The sequence below is a fragment of the Athene noctua genome, chromosome 4 (assembly GCF_965140245.1).
Source record: "Athene noctua chromosome 4, bAthNoc1.hap1.1, whole genome shotgun sequence".
In the NCBI taxonomy this organism is placed as follows: domain Eukaryota; kingdom Metazoa; phylum Chordata; class Aves; order Strigiformes; family Strigidae; genus Athene; species Athene noctua.
In genome coordinates, this window is record NC_134040.1 from 27,056,897 (window position 1) to 27,084,393 (window position 27,497).

The window sequence follows — 27,497 nt, forward strand, 5'->3', positions numbered from 1 at the left end:
CTATATAAAAGCCGGGTGGGCGGCTCCGCGTTGCAGCGTCGACGGTCGTGAGGTGTTGGCTGTGTGGTGTTGGGGGGGGACATCGTGGTGCCTGGGGTGCAGCCTGCAGCCTTCTTCCCGGCTCCCCTGCAGCCATGGCCTGGCAGCCTATGGAGATCAACCCCGAGGTGCGCGAGGGGCGGCGGGGAGGGGGGGCGTGGGATGGGGCCGGGGGCCACGGGATGGGGCCGGGCGGGTGGTGGGGCGCCGTCTCTCCGCGGCACTCACCCCTCTCCCCCCGCATTGTCTTTCAGATGCTGAACAAAGTGAGTCTCCGCCGCGGGCGGGCGGTCGCCGCCCCTTCTCCCTCCACCCTTGGGCATCCCGCCCTGCCGGGGCAGCGCCCGCTGCAGCGGAGCGGCACGGAGCGGAGCAGTACCGCTGCGCGGGGCGCGGCCGCACCTGCGGAGCGGCGCTGAGGCCGCGCCCTCCCCCGGGGGCGCCCCCTCGGGCGGGCGGCGGCGGCGCCTGGGCGCGGCCGGCAGGTGGCGCCGCGGTGCCGCGCGTTGTGCTGTGTCACTGGCGGGGGGGGGGGCGGCGGCCGGGCCCTGCCGGGGGGGGGGGGGGGAATGTCGCGGCCGTGCTACCGCTCGCTGTGCCCCGTGCAGGTGCTGACCCGCCTCGGGGTGGGACCCGGCTGGCGCTTCGTAGACGTGCTGGGCTTCGAGGAGGAGGCGCTGGGCGCCGTGCCGGCCCCGGCCTGCGCCCTGCTCCTGCTGTTCCCCCTCACCGAGCAGGTGGGTGGCGGGCGAGGCGCTCCCGGGGGGCGGCTGTTGTGTCCCGCCTGGGTCGCTCTCCTTCGCAGGCCCCCTGAGCTGCAGCCCTGGAGGCAGCGGCCGGGTGGGCTGGGACCAGGCACAGAGCCTGTGGCTGCCCCCGTGCTGCATGAGGGCTGGCGTCGTGTGGGGTTTCTGCTGTCGCCCCGGGTAGGGCAGCAAGGCCGCGTCTGGCCCAGATGTCCCAGGAGTAAAAAGCAGGGTGTTGTCAGCAGCAGTGTCTGTACCCGCTGGCTGGAAGCGGGTAGGCTGGCTGCTGTCAGGGGTGTGCCTTTGTCATCTCTGCACGCATCAGACGGTTGGGAGTGGGTTTGACTTGCGCTGGGGCTGTAGGTGGGTGGTGGGTAGTACATGTTGGGTGCTTGGCCCCAGCCTCCAAAGAGCCTGAATTAAAATTCAGTGAGCAACAATAAGGCCTCTTACTCCAATACTGCTCTTACACTTTCTTCTGTGTATCAGACTGAGAAAAAACCATGAGCAGTCTTGAGTGTGCAAAATACCAATTCTGCTACTGTGCTGATTCATTGCATCTGGAGAGGCCTAAACTGCTTCTGTATGATGAAAGCATTTAATCCAGTTGATGCTAAGAATGTAGATGAGGAGTGAGACTTTGAAATATAGTATATATAGTATAATAGGAAGGATTACAGCTTTTCAGGAGTGATGGGTCTATACATTGTTCTGATGCGGAGGGGTTCATGAAGTAACCTAAAGGTACAAAGGCAAGCTATTGTGGAGACATGCTGAGTAGTCTCATTAAATGGACCAAAACAATTGTAAGAGGATTTAAAAGAGCCTATCTATGATATGATTTCCCACCCCAAGCTATTGCCAGCCTACAGAACAGATGGAGAGGCTAAGAACAGTGCCTTTGAATATAACTGAGTCATGCAGGTAGTGCATTAAGACTTGGCCTGCATCCAGTATAGACATTGGATGCTTTACTGGACCTGTGCCACAAAGATGACTTTCTGGGTAAACCTTTGTCCAGTCCTGGTATTGATTCTCCTGTACAGCTCATTTGTCCAGTAGTTTGCACAATAAAGAGGTATCACTGTGGTGAAATGCTTAAAACAATTACATGTTTACAGCATGAGAACTTCAGGAAACAACAGACTGAGAAAATAAAGGACCAAGAAATCAGTTCCAAGGTGTATTTCCTGAAGCAGACAGTCAGTAACTCCTGTGGGACAATTGGTCTGATACATGCGGTTGCTAATAATAAAGACAAACTGAAGCTTGGTGAGTATGAATGTTTTGAAGTGCTTGAATTTCCATCTTTTTATGACAGGAAGATTGAGTGGGTATGGGCATCGGAGACACCTGAGGCTTTCATGCAAGCCAAATTTAAGGCATGTTGTACTGCTTCAGTTGGTAAGTGGGTCTTTCAGCTCTTGGAGAGGGGCTTGTGGTCTCACCTACTGTGTGAATTGCAGAAGGGAATGTACTTTGACTCCTGTCAGCAGTGGTATCATCCTAGTGAGTAGTGCAAGAAGAAAAGGGCACAGGTAGGACAGGCCAAAGCTTTTGTGATTAGGAAGTATCCTGTTCAGAAGTAGCCTTTGGTGTCAATGTCAACTGAAGAGATAAAGTTCTTTGTGCCACTTATATCTAATGTAAACAGACTTGCTCATGGTAGCCTGTAAGTCAGTCTAAAACATGTTTTCTGCAGGGAAAGTAGTTAGGATGATAAGAATCTGTAAATAGACTTTTCTTGAAGAGGGAGTAGTCTTGATGGTTCTCTTCCTAGAAAGTTATAAAACTGGCTTAGACAACTGGTGGCTGGAAACTCCTTCGAGATAGGATTACGAGTTCTTGTCAAAAAGAGGTTGTCATTGAGTCCAGGAAATATTTTATTATTCAGAGACTAGAGATATGCAAATTATAACTTTCATTCTTCCAAGAGAACTTGAACCCTTTGATGTGGAATTCCTTCTTGTACAAAGGAAAGCACATAAAGAAGGCTAAATGAGAGTAGATTTGCTTTACTCTTCTTGAAGGGATTCTCTGAAATAACACACTATTGATGAGTGAAATGAGTGATGATGCAGCATGTCTTTCACGTAAGATTAGAACCCAATGCATCGGCACTACTAATTCACGTTCTGGAAAACCAAAGTAAGCCTATCATGAGCAAGTGCTGCGTTCATTTGAAGGCAGCATGATAACTTAGTTTTACCCACCCATATACTGTTAATTGATACTTAAGTGTCCTTACAGCTGACACCTTTCTTGAATTTCTTCAAAACAGGACTGAACACCTGCTGAATCTGCAAGGGGGGAGTCAGAAAAGCTAAATCCCTTTTGAAAGCGAGTTCCAAGGCAAGCATCCAGAGTACTCTGAAACCCTTGAACTCTGGCTGTTGGTGTAGATTGTTACTAACCGCTTCTGGATAAATAGCTTACTTTAAGTGGTAGTTGCAATATGTTTATAGCAGGGATGGTTCTAGGCTGAATGCAGTGACTCCTACTTAGTGCAACAAGCATTGATTACTGTGGGCTGCAACTCAACTGTAACTGATGCTTTACCTATACTGAATTAAGTCTTTGGTTATCTTGTGCAGATGAAGGGTCTGCCCTGAAGAAGTTTCTTGATGAAACAGCTGATCTGTCTCCTGAAGAGAGAGCAAAGCATTTTGCTAATAATAAGGTATGAACTACACAAAATGCTGACAGCTATCAGCACTTAAAGGTGTAGTAACCTGTATCTGCTTTCTCTTAAGGCTATCCAAGAAGTCCACAATTCAGTTGCACAAGAAGGACAATGCCGGGTAAGATACAAATGTGTAAAATCTTGGGAGAAGGGGTGAATGAAGGTGGTAGAGCAATACAGTTTTTTGTCTGGCAGATAGCTGTTAGAACTCGAAGGAGAAATGAGTGACTTATGGGTGAATGCTTGTGCAGGGTTTCTTCCTCAAACATGGATTGCAAATCTGGTTTCAGACCCAATCTGAAAATGTGACTATACATCAGGATTTCTGGTGCTTCACCTTGTAAAGGTCTTGCAGAAACCTCTTCAGCTGAACCTAAGTTTTAGCCCTTTGCTTTGTTGTTGACATCTGTCTAGTAGTCATAAGTAGGGTTTGCAGTGCTAGGCTTTTTTCAATCTAACAGATGTATCTAATGGTCTCTCCAAAGGTTGAGGACAACAGTCTGAACTTCCACTTCATCCTGTTTGTGAATGTGGATGGACATCTGTATGAATTGGGTAAGATCCTGAGAACTCTTACAGCGCTGGGGACTCAGGCTGGATACTTGGTGCTAGTTAAGCTGCTTGCTGAGGCTCTCGAAGCCAGTACATAATTTGTACCTTCACTTGAAGATTTTAACTGAAGGTGGGTTGCGCTGAAGACACAGGCCCTCTTGTAAAGCATGTCACTTCCTGTAGAGCTGGGAATATTTGGTCCCATTCTCACTCAAGTGATGTATTGACAGTTTGTTCTGACAAGTATCTTCATGTGTGTACTTGTTTCTGGGGCATACTATGCTCAGTTCTGCTAATTCAGAATACCAAGTATACTTGAGTGATGGGGCTTTCTTTCACAGATGGGCGTATGCCATTTCCTGTAAACCATGGCACGAGTGCGGATGACTTGCTATTGAAGGTAAGTCTTCTCCCTTGCTGCTTATTTCCCTGAAAACAAGGCTTGTAAAAGAGTGAGAGTGTATAGTGGCTGTACCTATTTGTAGTACAAGTTGGTGCTTTCTTATACCATAGTAATGAGGTAGTATTGTGCCACAGGGCTGCCTACCTGTTAAGTGTATGTATTTGCTGGTGCTAGAAGACCTTGTAACTTGGTGGGACCCAGAGAGGAACTACAAAGACTTAGTCTCTAAAGTGAGTGTATTCTAGTAGTCTGAACAGCTTGTTTTCTTCCAAGGATTCTGCTAAGATCTGCAGACAATTTACAGAACGTGAAAAAGGAGAAGTTCGTTTTTCTGCTGTGGCTTTCTGCAAGTCTGCCTGAGACTCCAAAGAGATGCAAGGAAAGCAGTCTAATAGCACACCAGTAAATGCAGTCTAAACTCCAGTGCTTCAGTACTTGTTAAACACAGCTGTTCTGGTAACTTAAGTTGTTTCCACCTTTTGCTATACACAGGAGCAACATCAGCTGAGCTTATGCTAAAGGATGAGCTCAAGTTTTAATGTGAACAGTTTGGACACATCAGATGTCTTTAGACTCTTTCACATGTTAAGTAGAAAATGCTTAACAGGACTTGTTTAATGTGTCATGTTAATTGAGCTGTTGGTTGATATATCCTTGTCCTTAATGAGAATAAAATGTTCTGCTGGAAGACTAAATGGACTAATGTGATCACTAACTTTCTCCAAAAGGAGTTATGTGTGGCATCCTTTGTAAACCTTGTTTTTGGAGGACCCTCAGAGCTCTCTTCTGGGTAGAAAACTAATATCAGACTCAGGTTAGCAGGATTTCCTAGTGTCCTGAAAGCCTCTGAGGATGAAGAGATGCACCACTGCCTGCATGACATGTTCCAGTGCTGCACTACTGTTCTGGTGAAGCTTTTCCTAATGTGCAGTCTGAAACTTTAAGCCGCAATTTGACATCCTGAATACATTTATTTTGGAGGGGTAAAGTGTGATAAATGAACACCTGGATACCAACTTAAAGCTGTTTGTATTAATGGTACAAACAACAGAAGGCCCACTAAATTGGTGATGTTTCCTTACAGGAAACAGTATTAGAACAGGGTTTTTTCCTACTTGTAGCTAAAAAATTTGCTGACTAGTGCTGAATACAATCCTCAGCTCACCCCTATGCACTTCCTAATGTGGTTGTGTTAGGAAGGCCTTGAAAGAGGCTATACCACCTGTCCCTTCCAAAATGACCTAAGAAAGGAGAAACCCCAATTGTATCAATTTTTAATAGCAGGATGAAATTTTGGGTTCAAGGGGGAGAAAGATCTTTATTACATATTCCTTGGCCTCCACTGAGACCTGTGGAAACCATTCTTACCTGAGTCTATCTGCTTTTTGCCTGCAGCTCCTTGCTGATACCTCAGGTAGCTGTAAGAAGGGCTAAAAATACCCTTCAACTTGGCCCTTTCTTCTAAGGTGGTATGTCCTAGTATGGTGCTGGCTAACTTAATGCTGTTAGGTGGTTGCTGGTGCTCTGTGTGTGGCAAACTGCTCCTGGCTTCCATGGTTTTTTTGAAGGCTAATTCAAAATACAAGCAGTGATTAAAGCCATGCATGGTCTGAAGGTTGTTTGGTATTTGGCCTTGTTACTGATATAATCACCTGACAGCTGAAGCTAGCAGGGGCTTGTAACACATTTTAATCCAAATTCTGAGGATTAGCTAAAGATGAGTACTTCAATTCTGAATGTAAGTCTCTTCCAGTTTCTGTTAGCAGGGAAGTGAAAGCTACTGGTGAGAATTATTTATAATTTGCTGGTATCTACAATAACAGCCTGTTACTCTGCCTGTTAGTGGAAGCTGTTGCAGGCTGAAGAGAGGCCTCCTGGGGCATCTCTGCTGCAGCCTCCTGCTCCAGCGCAGGCTCGGAGCCATGCCTGTGGTTCAGGCTGCTTAGCAACGAAGCCTGCGAGAGAGGAGATGCATGGGGTGTGAGCACAGGGACATGGAGGGAGCAGTAAAAATCAGACCCGGTAGGAGGAGGGGGCGTGAGAGAGCAGGGCCCAGTCAGCTGTATGCCATACCTGGGGAGCAGGCTTTAATTCCCCAGGGGGCCTTTTTCATGCCTTTAAGGCTATTGCTGAGTGGACTTGCTGTGACTGCCTGTGTTACACAGGCAGTCATTTCTCAAGCAACCTGAAAGTCCTTTTGAGATACTACTGTATATTTTTAGTAGTTTATATATTTTTTTATTGCAGCAGTCAAATGTTTGTTTTTCTTTTTTAATCTACCAGTATAAAACTAGTGCTACTGAAGTTATTTTAGTGTTTCATAAACATTTTTTTCATTCTTTTGCTCAACCTTCTGAGTTAAGAGCTACCAAAAGGCAACATTTGAATAATTTTGGCCTCATGGAAAAACAGGGGAAAGGTTGTGACAGACCTCTCTCATTTTCTCGTATTCTGGTTCTAGGTACAGCTTCAAAATAAATAGAAATAAACAAATAGAAATAAAAAGAACAATGAGGAATGAATGTTATCTATCCATTCATATATAACATTACTAGCATGGCTGTTTTACCTGGCTAAAATTATCACAGGGGCCTAGCAAACATCTGGGCTTTACTTTAAAACAGCCTTGGTAGGAAGAGGAAGATAAACTGCTGGGATGGCAAGGATCTCAGGAGTTGGGATAGAGTTGATTCAGGTGAAGGAGGTCTCAAACAGTGCGTGAGGATTGGTAAGCCAAATAGATGGAAACTTTTGCAACAATAACAGTCCAGCTGTTCCAGATGTGTTATGCATTCAGAATAAAAGTCACAATGTATGGAAGTGTGTATGTGCAGAGTCAAAACCATATAGCATAACCATCAACAGAAAACGTGTAAGAAATTTTAAAGTTGTATCAGGTTTGTACAACCTTTAAATACTTTTTATGCATATTTTCCAGCTAGTTTTTACCTACTTGCAAGTTTTTGAATTTTAATCTTTGTCCATGGTTTCACACTTTAGCAGAAGCCTTCTGGACCAAGAGGTGTAAATGTCTGTAGGCTTTTTTAGAGTGCTATGTATCAAAACACATTGTTTTCATGAGAAGATGCTCTCTGATAATATTTTCTGTTGGTCACATCCTATCTGAAGTGAGGCTTATTTTGTTTCTTGTTTCTCCTTGTTTTCTCTTCATTGTAATCTTAAATCTATAGATCCATATGGAACTGTTAGCTATCCTTGGTTTCCTGTGCATCCTCTGTAATTAAATGAGTTCTTTTGACCCCCTCCATTTCTCGTCTAAAACCCCATGTGTTTTTCGTCAATTTACTCCTTAATTTTCAGGTTTGTGCCATTTTTGTGCAGCCTTCCAGAGGTGGACTTTTAACAGTTAATATATAGAACTATCCTTGGAAATATTTGAGAAATATTTAAGTATCTCAGGTAGGATTTCAGACTTATCATTTTAGACCTGCACGTTGCCAATTTAGAACTGTATCCAGGGTTGACTGTGCACAATGTATTGTTTCTTAACAGTTTTCTTCTCTGCTATGTTGAAAGCTGTAGTTAACCTGTTCTGTAGGTGGCAGCATTGGGAAGCTTTCAGCAACAAGTCTGATTCAGGACTTGCCAATGGTAAAACAGATCTGGGCGCAATTTTATTCAAGAGCATATGTAATGTTAAGTCTGCAGGTAGTCCTACTGCTTTCAGTTGGACCGCTCACATGCTTAAGCACGCTTCTGATTTCAGAGCCAAATATCCAATCCTTAATTTAGTCAAAAGTTAATTTAGGTATGATGTAACGTCCAAAGCCTCTTACACATTTCAATAGCCTTTGGCTTAGGTCCGTAGCTTGTTTGCAGCTGATACAGCACCACACCACCTCTTTGTCCAGTATCTACTGCTGTACAATATATGCACTACTATCTCCATGCTAAATAGTAAATTCAGGAGTAGGGAAAGACAGAGAGGGAATGACTCCAGCAGCATCCAGCTTCTGATGCACACACTAGTTTATCAATCTATAAATATTTAAGATGCAGAAATAATTACCTGAAAAAAGGATCTAGACATGCTAGTATCTTCTGCTTTCAATGCAAAGGCACTAGGGAGCTCTAGGGGCCAGTCCCCCTAGCCTGTGTACTGGGCATAGGGAGAAAACAAGAGACTGGCAGTAAACTTCATAGTCACAGGATCCGTCTCCTGGTACTGCTGACAGCCAAGAAGAGGCTGATGACAGGACTGCAGCTCAGTAAGATTGTGGACCAAATGGGAGCAAACAAGAACTGGGAAAAATGCAGCCAGAAGCTGAGTAACAGCATTAAAATTCCTTTGTGACCAAAGGAATTAAAATATCCCTTGTGTTCTGACATTTTAAAATTCTTGCACAGAGTGATAGTAAGTTACAGGGAGTGGTTGACATTCTAAATGCTTCAAACCCAAGGGACCTCCATAGATGAGAGGATGGGGCTAGAAGAAATCTCACAGAGTTCAATGCAGCGAAGTGTAGAGCTTGGCACCTGGCTGGAGCCACTGCATGTCTCTGCACAGGCTGGGAGGTGATGGGCCGAGTTGCAGCCCTGCTTGACAGGCCCTGGGGGTTATGGCAGGTGCCAAATTGAATATAAGCCCACATGTTGTGTGCTCTGCTTGTGAGTAAGGCAAATTGCATACTTATGTAGGGAGTTATAGTGGAAGGAGCAAGGCCAGCAGATGGAGGGAAGTTATTATCCATCTCTACTTGGCACTGGTGAGGCTGCACCTGGAATAGCGTGTTCAGTTCTGGTGTCCTCCCTGAGTCCAAGAAAGACGTGGAGGAATCTGGAGAGGGTCTAGCAGAAGGCTGCTGAGGCAGCCAGAGGCATGAAGCATGTGGCCTACAAGGAGAGGTTGCTGGAACTGGGTGTGTATAGTCTGGCATGGAGGAGATTAAGGGAGGATCTAATTGTAGCCTATAACTACCTCAAGAGCAGTTGTGAAAATGACAAGACCGATTTTTTTTCTTGGTAGTAGGAGATTGTATATCAAAGAGCAGTAACCACAAATTGCAGCTTGGAAGGTTCAGTTCAGGACATTCGGAAACTGGAAGAGCTTCACTGGGAAGGTAGTACAGTACTGTAACAAGTCATCAGAGAAATGGGGGCATCACCGTCCTTGGAAGTTTGCAGGGATTTAATAGTCAGCTTTTGTTAAACTGCCCCAGGTTACCTATTATAGCGTGAAAAATTGAAACAGCGATCAGTGTTGCTCCAGCCTCAGGAACTGAGTGCTGGGCTCCTCTGCGAGGAGCTGATCATGCGTCTTCTCTCAGTGCCATGCACGGGGGAGCTGTTCCACTCAGGAAGAGCTGGAGGCTGATGCTGTTGGCTGCTGCTTTTCTGCTCTGGCTGGGGTGGAAGGACAAGAACGGCTGCAGGAAGAGCAGCCGATTCATTTAGGAGGAGGCACAGGTTTTGTCACTGATGGGAGGGTTGTCTCTTCATACAGAGTTGGGGAAAGCAGAGGCCAGAGGAGGAATTGAGGGAGCTCTTTTATGTTCAATTAATCAGAAACAGGACTATGGGGAGTCCTTCCTGAGTATGTGTGTGACATCCCTAAGGGTGACAGGGAACCCTGCTGGGAAGGAGCTGCAGGAGAAAGAATGGAGAATGATAGAGAAAATGGGAAAAGGAGAGAATTCCTTCACATTTTTCAATTGTTGTCTTTCCAGCAATACTGTGAACAACATAAGAGTTTAATCAAGTTTTGCAACCCCCGAAGAACTGCCATGCATCAGAAATCTAGTTTTAGATGAAGCCCAATGCACAAGCAACGAGCTATGCAGAACTGATTTGAAAATTTCTTATGTACTTTTTGCTTAGAGGAGTTTCAGATGCGGTTAGCTGATATTGTGAGGCCTGAAGCAAAATATAAAAAGTGAGGAGTTCTGCATGATGTTGGAGGAACAAGACTGGGCAAAGATATTTCACTGGATTTAGCATTTCAAGCAGAGTACCATAAAAAACAAGACAGTCAATTCCATTGCTTAAGAATGCTCCATACCATACTGAGCAGTATTATTACTTACAGCGCTGTAGCCAGACTGAATTGCATTTTCTTTTCAAATCTTTATACATGTGCATGCTAACATCTTACCAGAACAGCTTCCACTCTTAACATACGGAGAGTGGGAGAAATGCAGTTTTACTATCCCCGCTTTGCAAGTTAGGAACTGAGACATAGATTCAGTGATTTGCCTAAGGTGATGCTTGAAATTGATGGCAGAGTTGGAATTAAAACTATAACTACATGTGGGTTGGTTTTTTTTGCAGGCAGAGTTTTATATTTACTCCACTTTGGCTTTGGGCCTGAGTTAATACACTGAGTTAATAATGTGCCTCTTAGCATGGCTTATTAGCTAACGCTCTGTGTTAGGCTAACCTCAACTTGATTGACTTGGAGAATAGTCAGGTGAACTCATGTCTGTCTGCAAAAGAGGGTCTGTATAGTCCCCTGAGTCTCCTTCTAATGCCTGAAGATATTTTTCCAGGAGGCTTATATTGCATCACCATTCAAGAAATACTACTTTCTCCCTCATTTTCCCTTTCCCATCCCACAAAAATGTTTAGCAACACTGGGAAGGAGTATGCATAAATCTAAATTGCAGATGATTACAGAAAAAAGAGTGACTCAGTATTCAGGCTTTCTGACACACAGAAGAGTCAGGTGGCAAAGTTGTGTCCACGTTCTTGGTGGCTTTATGGAATGGTTTGAAGAAGTATTTATGAAGGAAGAAGATTGTTCAGAAAATAATATCATTACTTGGCTACCTTGATACTTTCTCTGACTTTACCAACCATTCTTTCTCCTTTCACTGAACAATGGACCTGAAGGTCAAGTTCAGTCAATAAGCCATGTAGTTGTCAAGATCAATTCTTACTGAACAAAGCAAGAGAAAAGGTTAGATACTGGGTGGTTAATTTTTCCCTACTTCAGACGGCAACTATTAGAGATTTCTGATGCAGCCCAATGCTATTATAAGGAGGTGAACATGGTCTCCTTTAAATACGAGACTGTTTCAGATTTGGTTTTCAGTTTTCATGACCCTCTGACAACAAGTCATAAAGTAACCCCTGCTTCATTTTGAGAAATGATTGACACAGGCAGCAGTGATGACAAACTTTCCTGCAAAACATCACGTAAACCTTTTATAAAATACGGCAAAGTTGTCTGGTTTGAATGAGTCTTACGCATGCTCGTGGCTGTGGACCAGGCTGTGAGGGTTTAGGAAAGTTGTTGCTCTTTGGGAAAGTGCAGTGTTTCAGGGCAATGAGAAACTGCTGGTGAAGCAGCCAGGGATCTTGCACAATATGTTTTACAAAAGTTGCTTCATTTCTACTGCCCTGTATACCGTAGCTGCTGCAGGGATACGTGTCAGTCAGATGATGGACTTTAATCCTTTGCTTAGCTGCAGTTTGGATGTGTACGGCTCACGGCTGCCACTCCCGGGGCTTGCAGTAGGAAAGACTCACAGGAGAGCCTGAGACTGCTGCCTGTGTTTCCTGCAGAAAATATGCTCACTATATTGCGACCCGAGAACCACACACTCAGTGACAGACTGAAAAAACATAGTAAGAAATTAGCTTTAAATCTCTTTGATTTTCAAAACTTGAGATATTTCTTCCACCAGCAGCAAACAATATGCAGGTGTTTGGTTTTGGGTTTTTTTTGTTGTTTTTTTTTTTTTTTATCCTATAGGCTTAGCTGGCATGTTTGAAAGGAGAATCCACAAGCGCACTTGGGCCCCTGCAATGAAAATGACAGAAATGCTTCTCAAAAAATTGAAACATTAGCTCCACAGCAACATTATTTTTGTTACTAACATTCATTTGATATGTGAATGTCAGAAAATGTCATTTTATCATTTTGGCAGTAGACTCCATTAGATGCAGTGGAACAGGGAAAAGTTCTGTGCTCAAATACTGTAGTTAAATTCAGTTCCCAGGCTGCAGCAGGAGAACTTGTTTTTAATTACTGTGTACTGCTTGGGCTCTAATTTTGCAAGGCACCTCAGACACAGTAGTCCATGATTTCAACTGAAATCAAGCCTTCAGGTAGGCTTGAGCACATGGTTGAAGTATAGGCTGAAGTGATTCCTTAGGCACTTAATGATACTTCCACATCTGCTTAGGTTCAGAGCCTGTTCCCATCATATCAGGAAGGCAAAAATCCATTTGCTTTCAAGCGGAAGCCACTTACTTGGTATTTTTCACTCTGGATTGGACAGGGAATTAGCAAACTGCCAATCCTTCTTACAAAATTATACTGATTCTACTACATCAAGCGGGACAGCTTTCCTTAGAATGATTAAACTTTTCCAAGATTTCATATCCGCACTCATCAGACTCCATTTACCACAGGAAATTACAGTTAAAGCTGTATGAAGACTTTCCCTGACTAAATCCAATGTTTATAAATTATAACCAGGCAGAAAATGTGAATCTCGACAATGTAACTATAGCCTGCAATGTAAGCGTTCACAAGTTCAACTGCTTTCCCAAATACTTTTTACCACAGCAATAACATGAGTTTGTATAAAGTATACATTTTTAGCATATTTGCGCACTGCAACATAATAGATAACGTTTGTGTGTATTAGAAACGTGCAGACCTGTGTGGGCTGTCTCTGCCTTCGTTCTCAGACAGGAGATTTTTGGACTTTTCACCAGGCAGTGACCACCAACAGAGCAACTTCCCTCTGTTTGGGTTTTTTTTGTAAGAATGCTGCTGGAAAGCTTCTTAAGACATAAGCTCTATAAAGTTTCTTAGGAAATAAATCAATAACAAGTTGGATATGGTTTATCCAGTCCCACATTATGATTCATGTTTATGGAAAGATCTCAATATTTTTCCTTCCAGTACTCCAGCAGTCAGGCCAAGGTATATTTCTTATTATATCCATGTAATAACTTCATACATACAATATGGACCAACAGGTGAAGGAATGGCTCTTTCCAGAGAAGAGAGCAGATCTAGTGGCAATGAGGGCCAGAACCAGTTACACAGCCTATCTTTAGGTTTTCTTGCACTATCCTAAACAAATCACTGGGTGCAGATTCTTTATGTACGTAGCCTTATCCACATGGTTTAAAATATACAACATGGATCATCATGATATATAGAATTATTTGGAAAACTTTAGGACTAAATAAGAAATCATAAAACCTAAATGCAATCAATACATCCTGCATTGTACTTCTTTAAAATGCTTGAGATAGAGCTACTGCTCACAAGCATATTCATGTGTAAGAGGGAAAGGATTAGGAACAAAAAGAAGATTGGTCACTGCATTGAACTTAGGGAAAGTTTATCATATGCTGTCTACTGGAATAGTTTGGGTTTTAAATTCTAGGTTTTATATTTCTAGGACTTAAATTGGACTCTAAACTTGGTGCAGAGAGACTGGCCTTGACTATAGTTTTTGAGCTGCTCTTCTTTATAGATGATTCCAGGCAACTCCTCCAGGTATTCCCCTACAACACTGCCAAAGTCACTTAATAAAATCAACAGCAGTGAATGTATGGGATGGGGAGCATAAATTAGGGAACTGCAACACGGGGTTAATGTTTGGCCAAGCAAAGTGAATGGCCAGCCCCTCGGGGTGAGGACTTCACCCCTTGACTCTACACAAACCAAAACCAGTTAAACCAGGCATGACACGCAGCTTTAGTTTAGTGACCATTTAGGACCAGCTTTAAAAAAGAAAATAGTTCCACTGTGCACCAACAAATTCAGCTTAATTGAAAATGTTAGCACCCATGAGAATTCTGGCCTATGACCTAGATAATACAGAAGCAAACCATTGTGTGACTGCATCTCTTTAGTGAAAGTAGTACCACAGTCAGCAGTCTGCAAAAATACTCATTTTCAAAGCAATCTTTCAGTGAAGCTTTCAGAATTACTTCTGTTTCAGGAGGGAAATACAGATGCAGAAACTAGAAAGGGCTTTCAACACCTGCTTGTTTATTTATTTATATTCATTCTTATCTGGGGAAAAAGAAATGTTTGTGCGTATTTTGTTTGCAAATAAATAATGAACAGTGAAATCCATAACAAAACAAAAGGGTACACAGTGGTACCCTTAAAAATCTGTCCATCATATATAAGATAACTAGCTGGAGGAAAGCTCTGCAAATATGAACATGCGTATACTTTGCTGTGAAAAGAAAGAAAACACCCGTAATGTAGGAAAGTGTTCTGAAACTCATGGCATTTCTTGTAGGGAATTATAGTTGACCCTTTTGCATTGAAAAAGGAAAGAATACCAGAAATTATTGAAATGGACTACTGGAAAAGGCTTCCCAAACTACAGCCAGTGAATGCTTATGGTATTCAGATATACATCTGCTGCCCACAGTACAGAAGGACAGGCCTCTCATTTCACGGTTCATTTAAAACTAATAGCTGATCTGAAAAATGTTCAGAGTCTGGAATAGACTTTTTGTATAGAAATGTACTGTATTCTAACACACAGATTTTGTACTTGAATTGGTAATGAGTTTCACTGATGTCCTGCGGCCCACATGTGCTTGTTTTAGTACACCTCTAAGTGTGCTTGTCTGGGAAGCCTTCAGGATGAGAGACAACAGACGGACAGAAGCAACCCAGGTCTACATTCCTTTACAGCAGCCACACAGCATGAGCTATGCTGGAGTTTAACAGGCATGCAATGACATGGGGATTGTTTTCCAGAATGGTCTTTGTCCTAAGATATCCTCTCTATTTCCACCATGTCTCAAAGGGTGACAGCTTCTCTCAATTGTGCAAAGAATACCTCTGCCCGAGAGAATCCATGGAGCTCTCATGTCAATGAGAGTTAATGACCCTCATTGTCATGCCCTTATTCTTGTGGAGTATCATCTTACTCTGTGCTACTTTCTACAGGCTGGTGGGCATTTAGAAAAAAGACATATTCACTTAGATGACAGGCAAAGGATGGTGCCAGTGTTGAAAGAACTATGGGTCTGTATTTCTGGAATGGTAGCATCTAGACTCTTATCTCAGGTAGTCAGACTTCTGTGATTTAACAATGATTTTGTTACCTCTCTGGATATAAGATGATAAGCATTAGTCCTGCTGGAAGACAAATTTTAATTCTCCCTGCTCATTCAAAATATTTCCTCCAAATCTATGTCTAAGGCTTTTGAAATGATAACACAGCATTTTCTGTGAATACCAAATAAATGTTAAAAGTAGTTTTCAGTAGTCAAAGACTTTAAATGGTTTCTTTTAAAAATATCTGTGAATTTTTGTCTTACTTCATATTCTCAGAGTTGTTTTGCTGGGACGTTTTGAAAATGGAAGTGTTGAAAATGGAAGCACATTGCTGTAGGTAGGCACAAGAAATTCAGCTGCAACAATGAAGCTGGTTTTTCCGATCTTTTGTCCTCCAGAATCAGGATCTGAATGAAGCAAGTTCGGGCAAGAAGACAGTGTAAAAGCAACTGGAGTTAATAATTCCTTTAATTTAGCTTAAGAACAGTGCATCCACTTTCTTCAGGGTCATAAAACCAACTCTTAAGCCAGCTGAAGTTGGTGGCAAAATGGTACCACATTAGATCCTGGGTCTTCTTCTACTCACCCAACCAAAATCTACAGACTTAGAAGAAGCAGAGAGAGAGTTTCCAAACCAAAGGCATTATTGCCCAAAGCAGTGAGGATGCTTAGTAATAAGCCACAGTGCTGTGGCCAACTGGGAGAAAAAAGCAGGAGCACTGGGTGGTCAGACTAGGTCACCGGAGCATTACATTAAAAGTCCTGCTCTGCCACCAGCTTTCTTGAGCAGATTACACGAGGCACAACCCCACTCCCAGACTCTGTGACTGAGGGAAACCTCAGCTTTCAGTTAGGCAGCATGAGCCCCTACAAAACCAATGGGAGGAATGAGGGGTTATGGATGGGGACCACAGAAACCAACAAACTGACTGAGGCACTGCTTAAACTAGCTGGTGGGAAATACTGAGTTTAGGCACAGGTTTACTCTGAAAGGAGTTAAACATGTTGTGATGGCAAGAGGGAGGTATTTATCCCTGCTTATACCCTTACTGTGAATACTCTCCTAATGTTAGGTGCCCTTTTGAATGAGAGAAAAAGAAGAGACATGACAAAAGGCCCTGGCTTACATCCCTTCTCTGGCTAGGCTTTTTCTCCTGCTCTTCTGCCAAAACATATGCTGAAGCCCTTTATGTCTAACTAAGTTTAACTACTAAGCTATTTAGCACTTCACGGTGAATGGTTCCCTCTTTCTTCCTGCAGTGTCCTCCACTTCTTAAGCAACGAAACAGTTACTGGAATAGGGACTTAAACCTGACTCTTCCATACCAGTTTCTAGCTCCTCATCATGAAGTCAACATCTCAACATCTCTTCTTGGCTTAATGTATATCCATTTTCTTTATGCAAACAGTAATTCAGAAAGCTGTACAACTCACTGTACACTGTAACAGTCTGTCAGTGGTCACCAGCACCTAGAATACTGAAACACCAGATGTGGGTACAATAAAGAGCTGAAGGTAGACCCCCTGACCTCCCAGTCAGATTTTTTGCTACTGGTGATAACTGGACATGCACACAGAGAATTGTAAGACTTTGCTCAATTCTGTCTCGTGCAAAGCCTAACCTAAGTACTTCTGCTAGCTTACCCATTTGGCAAGGGGAAGGCTAAGCTTAAGAGTCCCCTGGCCCTTAAATGAGACCACCAAGCAGCTCTGTGTTAGCAGGAGATGGAGGCCCACCAGAAAAAAATCAAATGCAAGACAGACAACATTGGCAGAAAAATATGGTCTGAGGAAACTAGGGGGGAAAGCTGAACAAGTTTACTGAGGATTTCAGTAGTGCCTGAAGATTCAGTGCTCAGAATTTTCTGTTGGATTTAACATTTAGTTCCAGCTGATAGCTGAAGCGGTGATCTTGTGGTTGAAGGTACAAAATAAGTTTTTTGAAAGCAATGAGACCTCAGTTTACAGGCTGGTGCTGTGTCATTTCTATAGATGGCACTATAACTTACCAAATGCTTTGCTTCCCCACCCATAATTTTTCTTATGCGATCAACATTGTGCCATCTCAAAAAAGCACACTGAAGGTAAAAAACCCTCAAAACCATCAGTAACATCTAGATGCACCCTAAATAACATGTGTGATTTCTGGTGTCAAGAGCATTATAGCATTATACAGAATCTAATAAAAAAGCAACGTAGTTCAGTATCCAGATTCTGTGAATGGCCAATAGCATGACCTTGGGGTAGAATGTAAGACGAGACTAAACATATAGTGTTGTGACCTTACATGCTGTACCAGCTTACAAGGAGCTGGAGGAGATAAAGGCAGATGTGGTATCTTTACATTTAATACCCCTTGACAGAATTATTTTCAGTGGATTTCTTCAATTGCTTTTGCACCTATATAAACTTTAAATACTGACAGCAAACCAGATGGTCCTGGTTGAAACATAACTTCTGACTTTTTTCCAGAGTGAACATAAATCCAAATGCATTGTAAGACATTTGAAGTAATTAATGTGCAAATGATTATCATTATGAACAGAAGCTAACTAAAAGCAAGTGCTTATACATGCCAAGTCATACATGGTTTTGTCCATTATCTTTCTCTTTGCACATAACTTCTTCATAATAAGGACTCTTCTGTCTTAACAATGCCATGTATAAATGGCACTGTCAGCATCCTTAGTGCTCATCAGTAGTTTAGCAAACATTCTCAGTAACACCAGGGCCAATACACTAGTTCACTTAACTGTTTGTAACCACAGAACTTTTCTAAAAATATCATTGAATGAAAACACCTTCCATAAAAAGACTTGTTAGTTCATCAAATTTACAGGAGTATGAACAGATTACCTTGGTTCATCAAGTCAAACCAACAGCCTGGCTTCTCCTGAGGGCATAAAAGCTCACATTACAGCAAAGTGGGCTTTGTAAGTAATACAGCCAGAGAGCTACTACAGCACCAACAACCACTGAAATCAAAGTAACAAGTACTTACACACCTCCTAGCTCCTACACATCTGACACACTGAGAAAAACAGACTGTTTTCCGTTTTTTAAACTGTAACGAAAGGTAGATTTCTACATAACGCACCTGTTTCAATCATGCCCCTCCCCCCATTTTATGTTCTTTCTTCAAAAACCTCTCTCTCAAGTTTTAAAAGCAGTAGCAATATTCTGTTTCCAATCCTGGTGCAACTTTAGTTGCATATATAACTTCAAGATAAATTATCATTATATACCTTCTTTTCTGACAGTACACTTGATATTGTCACCCAGAACTAGTAACTTGTAAAAATCTGTGAAAAAAATTAATCCCTTTATCTTTCAGAAATTTACAGCAGTATTCTTCAAAGTAAATACACAGATAGTAGAATGTATACAACAACTGAACCAGATTTATGATTACAGTTATGAAGAAACAGGCCACAGTTTATACCCGATAAGCACAGTGTATTTATTCTGTGGAGAGCGAAAGATTTATTATGTGTTTAAGCATTCATTTCCTTATTTTTGTGCATGTTTTCTGTAAAGGATGTGTTAACTGTGTTTTGATCACTTGAGAACTTAAACAGGTTTGGAAACTCAGTCCTAAGTTTCGCAATCACTCACCATGTTATAAACTAAGAATATCGATGTAAACATCTCCCTCTGTACTTCTGAATGGTGTTTCTGAATGGTAAGAAGAAATCAGTCAGAGGATGGATTATTTTTATTACAAGCTTTCAAATGCAGAATGTTCCAATAAAGTAATTTCAATTTAGGCATCGAAGTTCTCTCCTCTCTGGATTTCACAGTCTTGAACACTAAAAATACAAAGGTATTCAGAAAGTCTGTGCTCTTGCCAAGTTCACAAGGGGGTTGCAACAGAATTAGTAAAAATCAGCAGAGGTCCATATCCTACATATTGAAAAGCAGACTCTCTCCCTCCCTCCTAGCTCCTTCTTACCTGCACAAGGGCTGAAGAGTTTCTTGACATCTTACCCTTTTCCCTGCATTGCTTCTGAAGTTCCCAACACTTTCAAGCCCTCAGAAAACAAGTGCTGTACAGTCTTTGCAATAAAGGAGCCCTAAGAACTGGGAGGTTTAGTGTAGCATATGTACAGCTCTTACACTTTTCCACAGAACAGCACCTCCAGCATGCACGTATGCACACCACGACCATTTCCAGCTGGGTTCTACTATGCTGTGAGTGCCTTCTGCTGCTTTCAGCACTCTGTACTCAACTTTTCCACACTATTTCAGCAGCTGAAGAAATTAACTGTTGTAGGAAGCAGAAGGGGGGACTGTAGCAACCTGGTGATGCTGGACATACCCACAGATTGCCATAGCACTTAAAGAACTAGTTTCTCTAGATGTCATGCTCTCCACACATGAGCCTCCATTTTCCTTGCTGAAGTGCCCCCCTCCTCTAGGTTTAGCTAATGAACACTTGAGTTCTGTATTGACATCAGCTATCTCAACATACAGAGTTTCATGTTACAGGAGCTCCCACAGTTGATAGCCTGGTCACCCTGCACTGCTGGAAAATCTTCTACTCTGTAGAACCACTTGCATGGTTTCCTTTACTCACTGGGATGAAGATCCCACAGGTCTTGATTGCCAGCAAGGTTTGAGAGTCTTTATTCTTGATGGGCTCATGATTTCCCAGTTTCACTGAGGCATGTAAGATGCTGACCAGTATCACAATGTGCTCCAGAGACTGGTCATCCCTTCCTGCACATTGGCTACATTCTGGTTGCCAAGTGATCTATAAAGAGAAGGATTTGCAATGATGCTTGATTAGAAAGTCTGAAAGTAGCGCACAGACACAAATTCAGCACTGGAAACTGGAAGTTAACTGGAGCCTGCTTGTCCCTTAGAAAATCTTGATGCTGAACTGATGCTGAAATGATGAATTACTCTAGTGTTACCTGTGCTGTCTGGCCTGAACTTAGAGCTATGACGTCTCAAAGATTTTCTTAATGCTAGCCCTCCAGTCTCTTAGAGACACATCATTGTTTTCATCTTTTGCTGATCTGGTAGCTGCTAAGAAAACATGGTGCCACTGGTGTCTTAGGACTGGAATTTTTTAAGGCATGGATGGGACTTAGCTGCTTGATCCCATTAATTTTGATGAGATTTGAGCATCTAATACCTTTAATATCTTATGAAAATCTCTATCCATCTTCCTGAGCATGGGTCATCAATACAGTGAGGTCACATTCAATTAATACTGTAATTCAAGATGAAAAAACACTCAGTAAATATGGTCCTTTTGAAAAGCAACAATTAATGAAAAACGTAGACATAGTCCATAATGCTGGCTTGGATCAGCCTCAGGCATGACAATTCTGAAACCTGTGGATTGCCCATCCTTTCCTCTGGCTAGATCAGGAGTTCTTATGACAGGTAGTCCTACCAGCAACCAAAAAGTGCCAGAGAATAAGAGTTAACAGGTATTGGCAATCGTTTCAGTAACATGGATTAACAACTCCCAGGAAGTATTATCTCTTCTCTTGAGTGATCAGTCAGGGTTTTCTTGACCTTTGGGCTTCTTTTGGAGGCCCACAGAGGAACACTGAGGCCTCTAAACTAGGAAAAACTCTGGACACTTCTGCTGGCCAGACAGAAAGACGTAAATTAAAAAGTAATAATGAGAGAAAGCTATGAAAATAACTTTAAGGGGACTTTTTTCTCCCCTATTTTGTTATTTTAAGGGCCACGCTCACTAACTTTTTTGGCTGTACGCTCAGTAGCAGTGATTTCTTGGCAATCGCATTAGCTCCACTTTTGTATGGGTGGGCAGCTCTCATATAATAAATCATTTAGCGGTTCAGACAGTGGTTCAAGAAAGTGTAATTATCCTTCTCTTCCCTGACAGTTTGTCAACATGGACTACAGTCCAGCAGACAGACCTACATCACCACATCCAGTCCTAAAACAGGCTGGAAGAAAGCCAACTCTGCTATAAAATATGCTCCATGATACTTGGGTTTGAGTGAATAAGCCCAGCTTGTTAAGACAGCGTCAGTGGTACAGTAATGGCATTACTGGTTTGAAGTTGGCTGACGTCTGACCAGCTGGGAGCAGAATGAACTTAGGTGTGGGTTTGAAAGAGCAGAGTGAAAAGTTTACGTGAACCCTTCCAGTCCTGAGAGGCATGAAAGGCCCTGCTGGACCCATGGTCTTGCAGGATAAGGCCTTCTACTTCAGAAAAGATCACAGGGATTTCAGTGAAGTCAGGTTTGATCCCCAAGAGGTCCAGAAGACAGCAGAAGAAGTAATTCTCTAGGAGCACTGAAAGGTTATAGGAAGGTCCAACAAATGCTCATAGTACTGCTTGTTTCTTTAATACCTAAATGTCACACATACCTTAAGAAGTACTCTGTATCTGCGGTCACACTTAGACTTACATATTCTCCCATCAGTAGCTCCAGTGAATGAGTTTTCAGCTGATGTGTGTGTGTAAGTGGTGAAATAATATTGCTAAGATATCTTGCAGTTTAGGGAATTATAAGAAAGGTTAGTATCTGGGGAGATGTCCACAGCTCCTCCTAACTCACAGTAGTAATTTAGGCTGGGCTGCAAATACTACTCCATCCTTTGAAATGGTGGGTGGAACAAAATAAAGAAAACATAATAGCCTTCATCTTGCATTTGTACCTACAATTGACTTTGACAGCCTGACTCATGAATATGTGACCATCCATGTCTGCGATGGTATGATGGATGCCGTTTGTCCCAAAAGTGGTACCTATTGCACCAAAGCGCCTCCACAGGCTTTGATGAGTGTCTTGTTCTACAAGGATGGTCAGGCCACAGGAGATCACTGAGCAAGAGAGCCTGCCTTCAGAGAATAAACTTGCCTATATCTTACATTACACTGCTTTCTCTTGCTTCCAGTTGAACACAATCTTCTGCTAAATATTGTCCTTTAGAAATCCAATACATAGGAGACAAAAAAGCATAAGATTCCTGTGTCATGGAACAAAATTCTAATGTTGCTAAATGAGATCTATTGTTGTCCTACTGCATGAAGTCGGTCTTTTTTTTTGTTAGTTTGGTTTTGGTTTTGGGATATTTTGTGTTTTCTGCCCCTGCTTCTCTTTTTCCTTTCCCTTTCCATTTTCCACTTTTGGTTGCCTATTTCCTTATCTTGAGTAAATCAATGTTCCAATTCACTGTGAACTAGGTAATATCCCAAACAAATTTGGATAAAGCCTAGTGTTAATTCCAGATACAGGTTTTCCCTTTTGATGTTCTCCACAGGGATAGTTACTAAGAAAAGAAAAGGGAAGATATAATTCACCAGTTCTTTCTGAATGATACAAGTCACTGCTAAAATTAAAGCCTGAATGTGATATGGCTTTTCCCAGATTTCTCAAACTTTCACAAGCAGCTATGTAGCAAATAGCTGTTCTAACATCCGTGAGAGAGTTTTTTGCTATTCCTTTTGCATATTTGATAAAAACAACATGGTTTAGTGAAGTACATTATGTCACCACTAGACAAATTTGTTGTACAGCAAGAAAATGAGTATCAGAACCTAGGAATTTACTTTGGAAGTTAGGACTTGATCTGCAAATCACCTTTTTTCCATACACATTTTTTGATTTTCATTCCATTTGACACCAGTTTGTCAAGTTTCTAACAGCCTTCATTGCATGCTGTCTCATACATTACAGGCCCTATCTTCCCCCAAATACCACAACTCTGTAGCACTCATTTGAAGATATAGTTTGCTGCAAAGGTTTGTAGACCACTAAACAACCTGCTCTGGCCTCTTATCTTTGCACGTACTGAGCTTGCAGCTGGCATGCGCTCTGTGGGCATGTTAGCTGACTTAAAAGAGCCCCTTCCTAGGGGGTGTCACTATAAAAGAGGTGTTGAGGAACATCTCCCTAAGGGTACTAAAACCCCTCTACCATGCTCCTCACAGAAAACTTGAGCTTCTCCATGTGCTTGAAAATTTACTCAGGATGATGAAATGGGGTAAGATGTATACTGGATGGGTGGCAGCAGGGGAAGATACTGCATTTAAATGAGCAAAGTGCAAAATCAGCTGGAACATTATTGCAGATACATACTGGAAGTGGAGATTCCTGCTCAGAATCTGACTGTGTTTGGAAGAACACCCTGCTTCCACTCCAGCCTTTAATGAAATAAATTGTAAGAAAGTAGCTGAAAAGCAGTCAAACTCAGAAGAAAACTGGAAGGTAAATACTATATTGCCCTTCTGTGCCGCTTCCAGCTCAGCAGAGAAGCAAAGGCTATTTGTTGTTTTTGCATTAATGAGACTAGGCATCACATCATTAGGTACACAAACCTATGAGCATCAGCTACCCACCAATGCACTTTTGTTGTAATGGTCTAAAAAGATCCTTCATAACAGTTGGTGAAAGGCCGATTGTCCTGCCACATCTTTTTCCCAACTTGACCTGTCAAGAGAGCAGAACTATGAAGCTCTGAGGTCAGAAAGAGGGGTGGGAGAGCCATGCTTTCCTTCAGAGTCTTCTTTCAGTTGCTGGTTTGTGTGTGTGGTCATTTTCTTTTCATAATACAATATGTATTTTACGGGAGGCCCTAGAAAGAACATGTATGGACCTGAACCTTCCTTCATTTGGTAGCTATGAACCCAGAATGAAAGGATGCTCCCTGGCCTGACAAGTTCACTGGTTTTGTGCTCAGGTTTACTCTTTCCTTTACCTTGATACCTCTTTATTTCATGCTGTTTCACTTCCCTTTCACCAATTCTCCACTTCTTTTTTTTGTGTAATTGCTCTTCATTCAACCCAATTTATGTCTTTTTAACCTTGTGTAACTTGGTATCACTTACTTTTGATCTTTTTCCTTTCACTGGCTTGCTTTCTGCTTTCTTTCCCAGTGGTTTTCATGGTTTATATTTAAAGTGTTGTTCTTCCACCTACTATGTATGAACAAGAGGAAAGAAGTACCTGAGGTCGAAGAGACAGAGAATGGAGTTGAAAGACAGGAAACTATGGCAGTCTGGGACAAAGTAAAGCAGGCTGGTGGAGAAACAAAAGGATGCTCGTTAAAGAGGAGGCTGGATATAGGAATTTCCTATAGCAGAGGAAAGGCAGGTCTTGGTGAGAACAATATAAAGAAGGAAGTGGTTGTTTGGGTGAGTGGGAGAATTGACCATGGCTGCAGATAAAAGGAGAAGCTGAGCCAGGCTCTGTGAAATCAGCAGAGCTATCAGCCTGGGATTTGGAGGCCTCCAGGAGAGGCAGAACCAAGTGTCAAAGCCAGAAAGGAGGGCTGGGCAGGGGAAAACACACACCTAAAAGCTTAGCAGCACTCAAAACATACAGAGATACTGATCAGGAATTTGTTATATGGGGAACAGAGAGGATGGTGAAGACCCCCAAAATTACACTTTGTAAATTATGTTGAAAGTTTACAGGCATTTTATGCACATGATCTTACATTTTGAATTGCCTGCACTGTAATTCATTAGGCTTATATCTAGTTAAATAGCAACATACGTGGTAGTATATCAGATCCTGGATAGTCAACAGCTTTTAAAATCTAAAAAGTTAATTAAATGCAAAGACAGGCAAATACAAAAATGTCAAATGGTGCTCAGCTACCAGGTGACAATTTGGTGTACTAGCTTTCAAAAATCAATATAAAATTCTAAAATAGAGAAAAACTGCTTAACGCTCTCCCAGGACAGGGTAAGAAGGGATAATACGTCTCTTCTCCAAGAAAAGAGTAAATTCAGATGATCCATCCACTCCTATAATTCCCAGAATCACACAGAACATCAATGCCAAGCCTGACAATATGTTGCTGAGTGAGCGGTAGCAGAGAGAAAGTGACTGTGATAGAAGACAGCATGGCCGGGATAAACAAACAGGTGCTGTCAGCCAAATGCTGAACACTGCAAATGCACCACAGCAGATGCCCTGATTAAATAAAATGTGAAGTCACAACATTTGTTTGAGTGATTGAAAAAAATCAACATGCTCTCACAATCACAGATTCATTGATTTTTCATGAGAATTAAAAATAACTAAAGCCCTGGTGTGGAGTTTTCTTTTAGCTTGTGAATTTAAAAAAAATAAAGTAGAAAACATATTGAATGGGAACATTCTTTGAGTCATTTTTCAAAATTAGGGCTTTCTATCTCTTGCTTCTGAGTGGGTATCTTTACCAGCCTGCTCTCAAAGACAGGCTGCATGTCATGGAGAGTTGAACTGTCTTTGAATCTAGTTTTATCAAGGAAGAAAATGCTAAACTTCTGGTTTAGCGTCTCTTCCATCACCCTTCTCTGCCTTGATAGATGCTGCTGTAAGGGCTCTTCTCATCTGCTCATTCAGCTCACCTCTGAGTTCACCCTTTCACATGTAACAAGCTGTAAAATTGCACAACCTGCCGTTGGTAGTCAGTAAAAAATCTCCAGATACTGTCAGCAGGATTAGTAACTGTTGAGAAGTATTAATACCAAGGATGCTTTATGCCAGAGCCGTCCAACTCCCGCACCATCATCAGGCAGCCATGTTGCTCTTTGCAATGGTGTGAGTCCCGTGACAGCTCAGAGGCTGCAGCTCTGAAATAATCTGGAGGTTATACAGAGCTGTGCTGGGTGTGCCTGCCCCTGTTTTATACTCTAGAGAAAGCAGGAATTCCAAGCAGAATTTTTACAATAACTACCATATGGCCTCAAGTTCTCTGTGTGACATTCAGTGGTTCTTAAAGTGACAAAAAGGACAAGCAAACCAATGAAATGTCTAAAAGTCCTTGCTCAAAAAACAGTGAAGATATTTAGTCAAAGCAGTGGGTTTATGCCTAAACTCAGATTTCTCTGAAATCTGGCCCAGGATTGTGCAACATCCTCAACTATGGCCATTAAGGTCTGGGTGCAAAATAAGCTCTGCTCAGAGACTGACAGATTGCAGAGGAGATAAGGAGGCAGAAAAGCCCTGGTGCTAGCAGCATAACTTCCCTTCTTAACCAGCCCAGGGCCCTTTCTGGTTTAAGATGCATTTATAAAAGTTCACAAAGAAAAGATTAGTAAGACAAGTAAAATAGAATAGAAATAGAGGGTCCTTGGGTGTTTCATCCATTTGCTCTTTGTGCAATGTTTTTTTGGTAAATGTAATTTTTTCCAAAGGGAGGGTGCCCACATTACTGGAAGCACATTGTGTTAGATCTACTTCGAAGATACAGGTTTATTGTCAGGCTAAAGGAGCAAGAGCACAAAGATGCCATCTAGGAGTTAGTTTTGCTCAGAAAGTGGTCTTGAACAGCGGATTTGTTCCTTCAGGGAAACACATTATAGTGGCAGAAGCTGTCCAGGATGCAGCTTCCTCGATGCAAGCTGTTCATTGCTGCCATGGGATAAGACCAGGCCAGTCACAACATCAGTCAGTCCTTATTAACTGCCTGCTCCTGCTATTCAAGAGGTGTAAAGATTTTAGATGTTATGTTGAAGACAAAAAGGAACAGGAGAGTTACTCTTTCCAACAGAGAAAACTAAACTGGGTGGAAGACTTAACCGGTTCATAGAAGCTGAACCCTCACTCTACCTGAAACTGTATCTTCCTAAAAGCCTCTATTTTTCCTTTTGTGCATAGCAGCAGAGAGATCCCTGACAACCAGAGAAGACTCTCTTTCTCTGCTTCTACCTTCTCCTGTAATCACCATTTTACACATTTTTCCACAACTACTTTACTTGCACACAGGCACAGTCTGCTTTTAGGAAGGGTGACTGCACCTGGACAACGATATGCAGCTTGACACTGATACCTGCACCTCCATAGGTTTTCCCCTGTCTAATAAGTACAGATGCAAGTTTGTGCAGGCAGTAAGGACTGCTGCTAGCTTGAGTTTTACTGGAAAGAAAAAAACAGAGAAGCTACATTGAAGCATTTGTTTTAAAACGAGAGAGTTTTGCAGAGCTACGAGAAAAAAAAAATCTCCTTTTTTGTCGCTGTTACAAATTCCATCGCTATGTTTCTGGTAATGTTTCTGGTCAGGAGCAGCAGAGTGACCTCAGAAAAACCTTTCTGGAGTTTCTAAGGTGGTCATTTTCATATTTTGACTACTGTACCA

The 27,497-nt window shown here is 42.2% G+C and overlaps 1 protein-coding gene across 1 annotated transcript; it reads left to right on the forward strand.

Moving 5' to 3' along the window:
• Positions 1–5,118, forward strand: UCHL1 (ubiquitin C-terminal hydrolase L1). The gene is made up of 9 exons (XM_074903811.1): positions 1–167; positions 294–305; positions 648–776; positions 1,907–2,057; positions 3,380–3,465; positions 3,539–3,586; positions 3,954–4,023; positions 4,362–4,420; positions 4,697–5,118. Exons 1-9 carry the CDS (start codon positions 135–137, stop codon positions 4,781–4,783), a joined length of 675 nt encoding a protein of 224 aa, XP_074759912.1. The 5' UTR covers positions 1–134; the 3' UTR covers positions 4,784–5,118.
• Positions 5,119–27,497: the final 22,379 nt, after the last annotated feature.

Coding starts and splice junctions, on each gene's coding strand:
- UCHL1 (XM_074903811.1), top strand. CDS start 135: ATGGCCTGGCAGCCTATGGAGATCAACCCCGAG. Junction 777..1,906: donor TGTTCCCCCTCACCGAGCAG/GTGGGTGGCGGG, acceptor ACATGTTTACAG/CATGAGAACTTCAGGAAACA. Junction 3,466..3,538: donor AGCATTTTGCTAATAATAAG/GTATGAACTACA, acceptor CTTTCTCTTAAG/GCTATCCAAGAAGTCCACAA.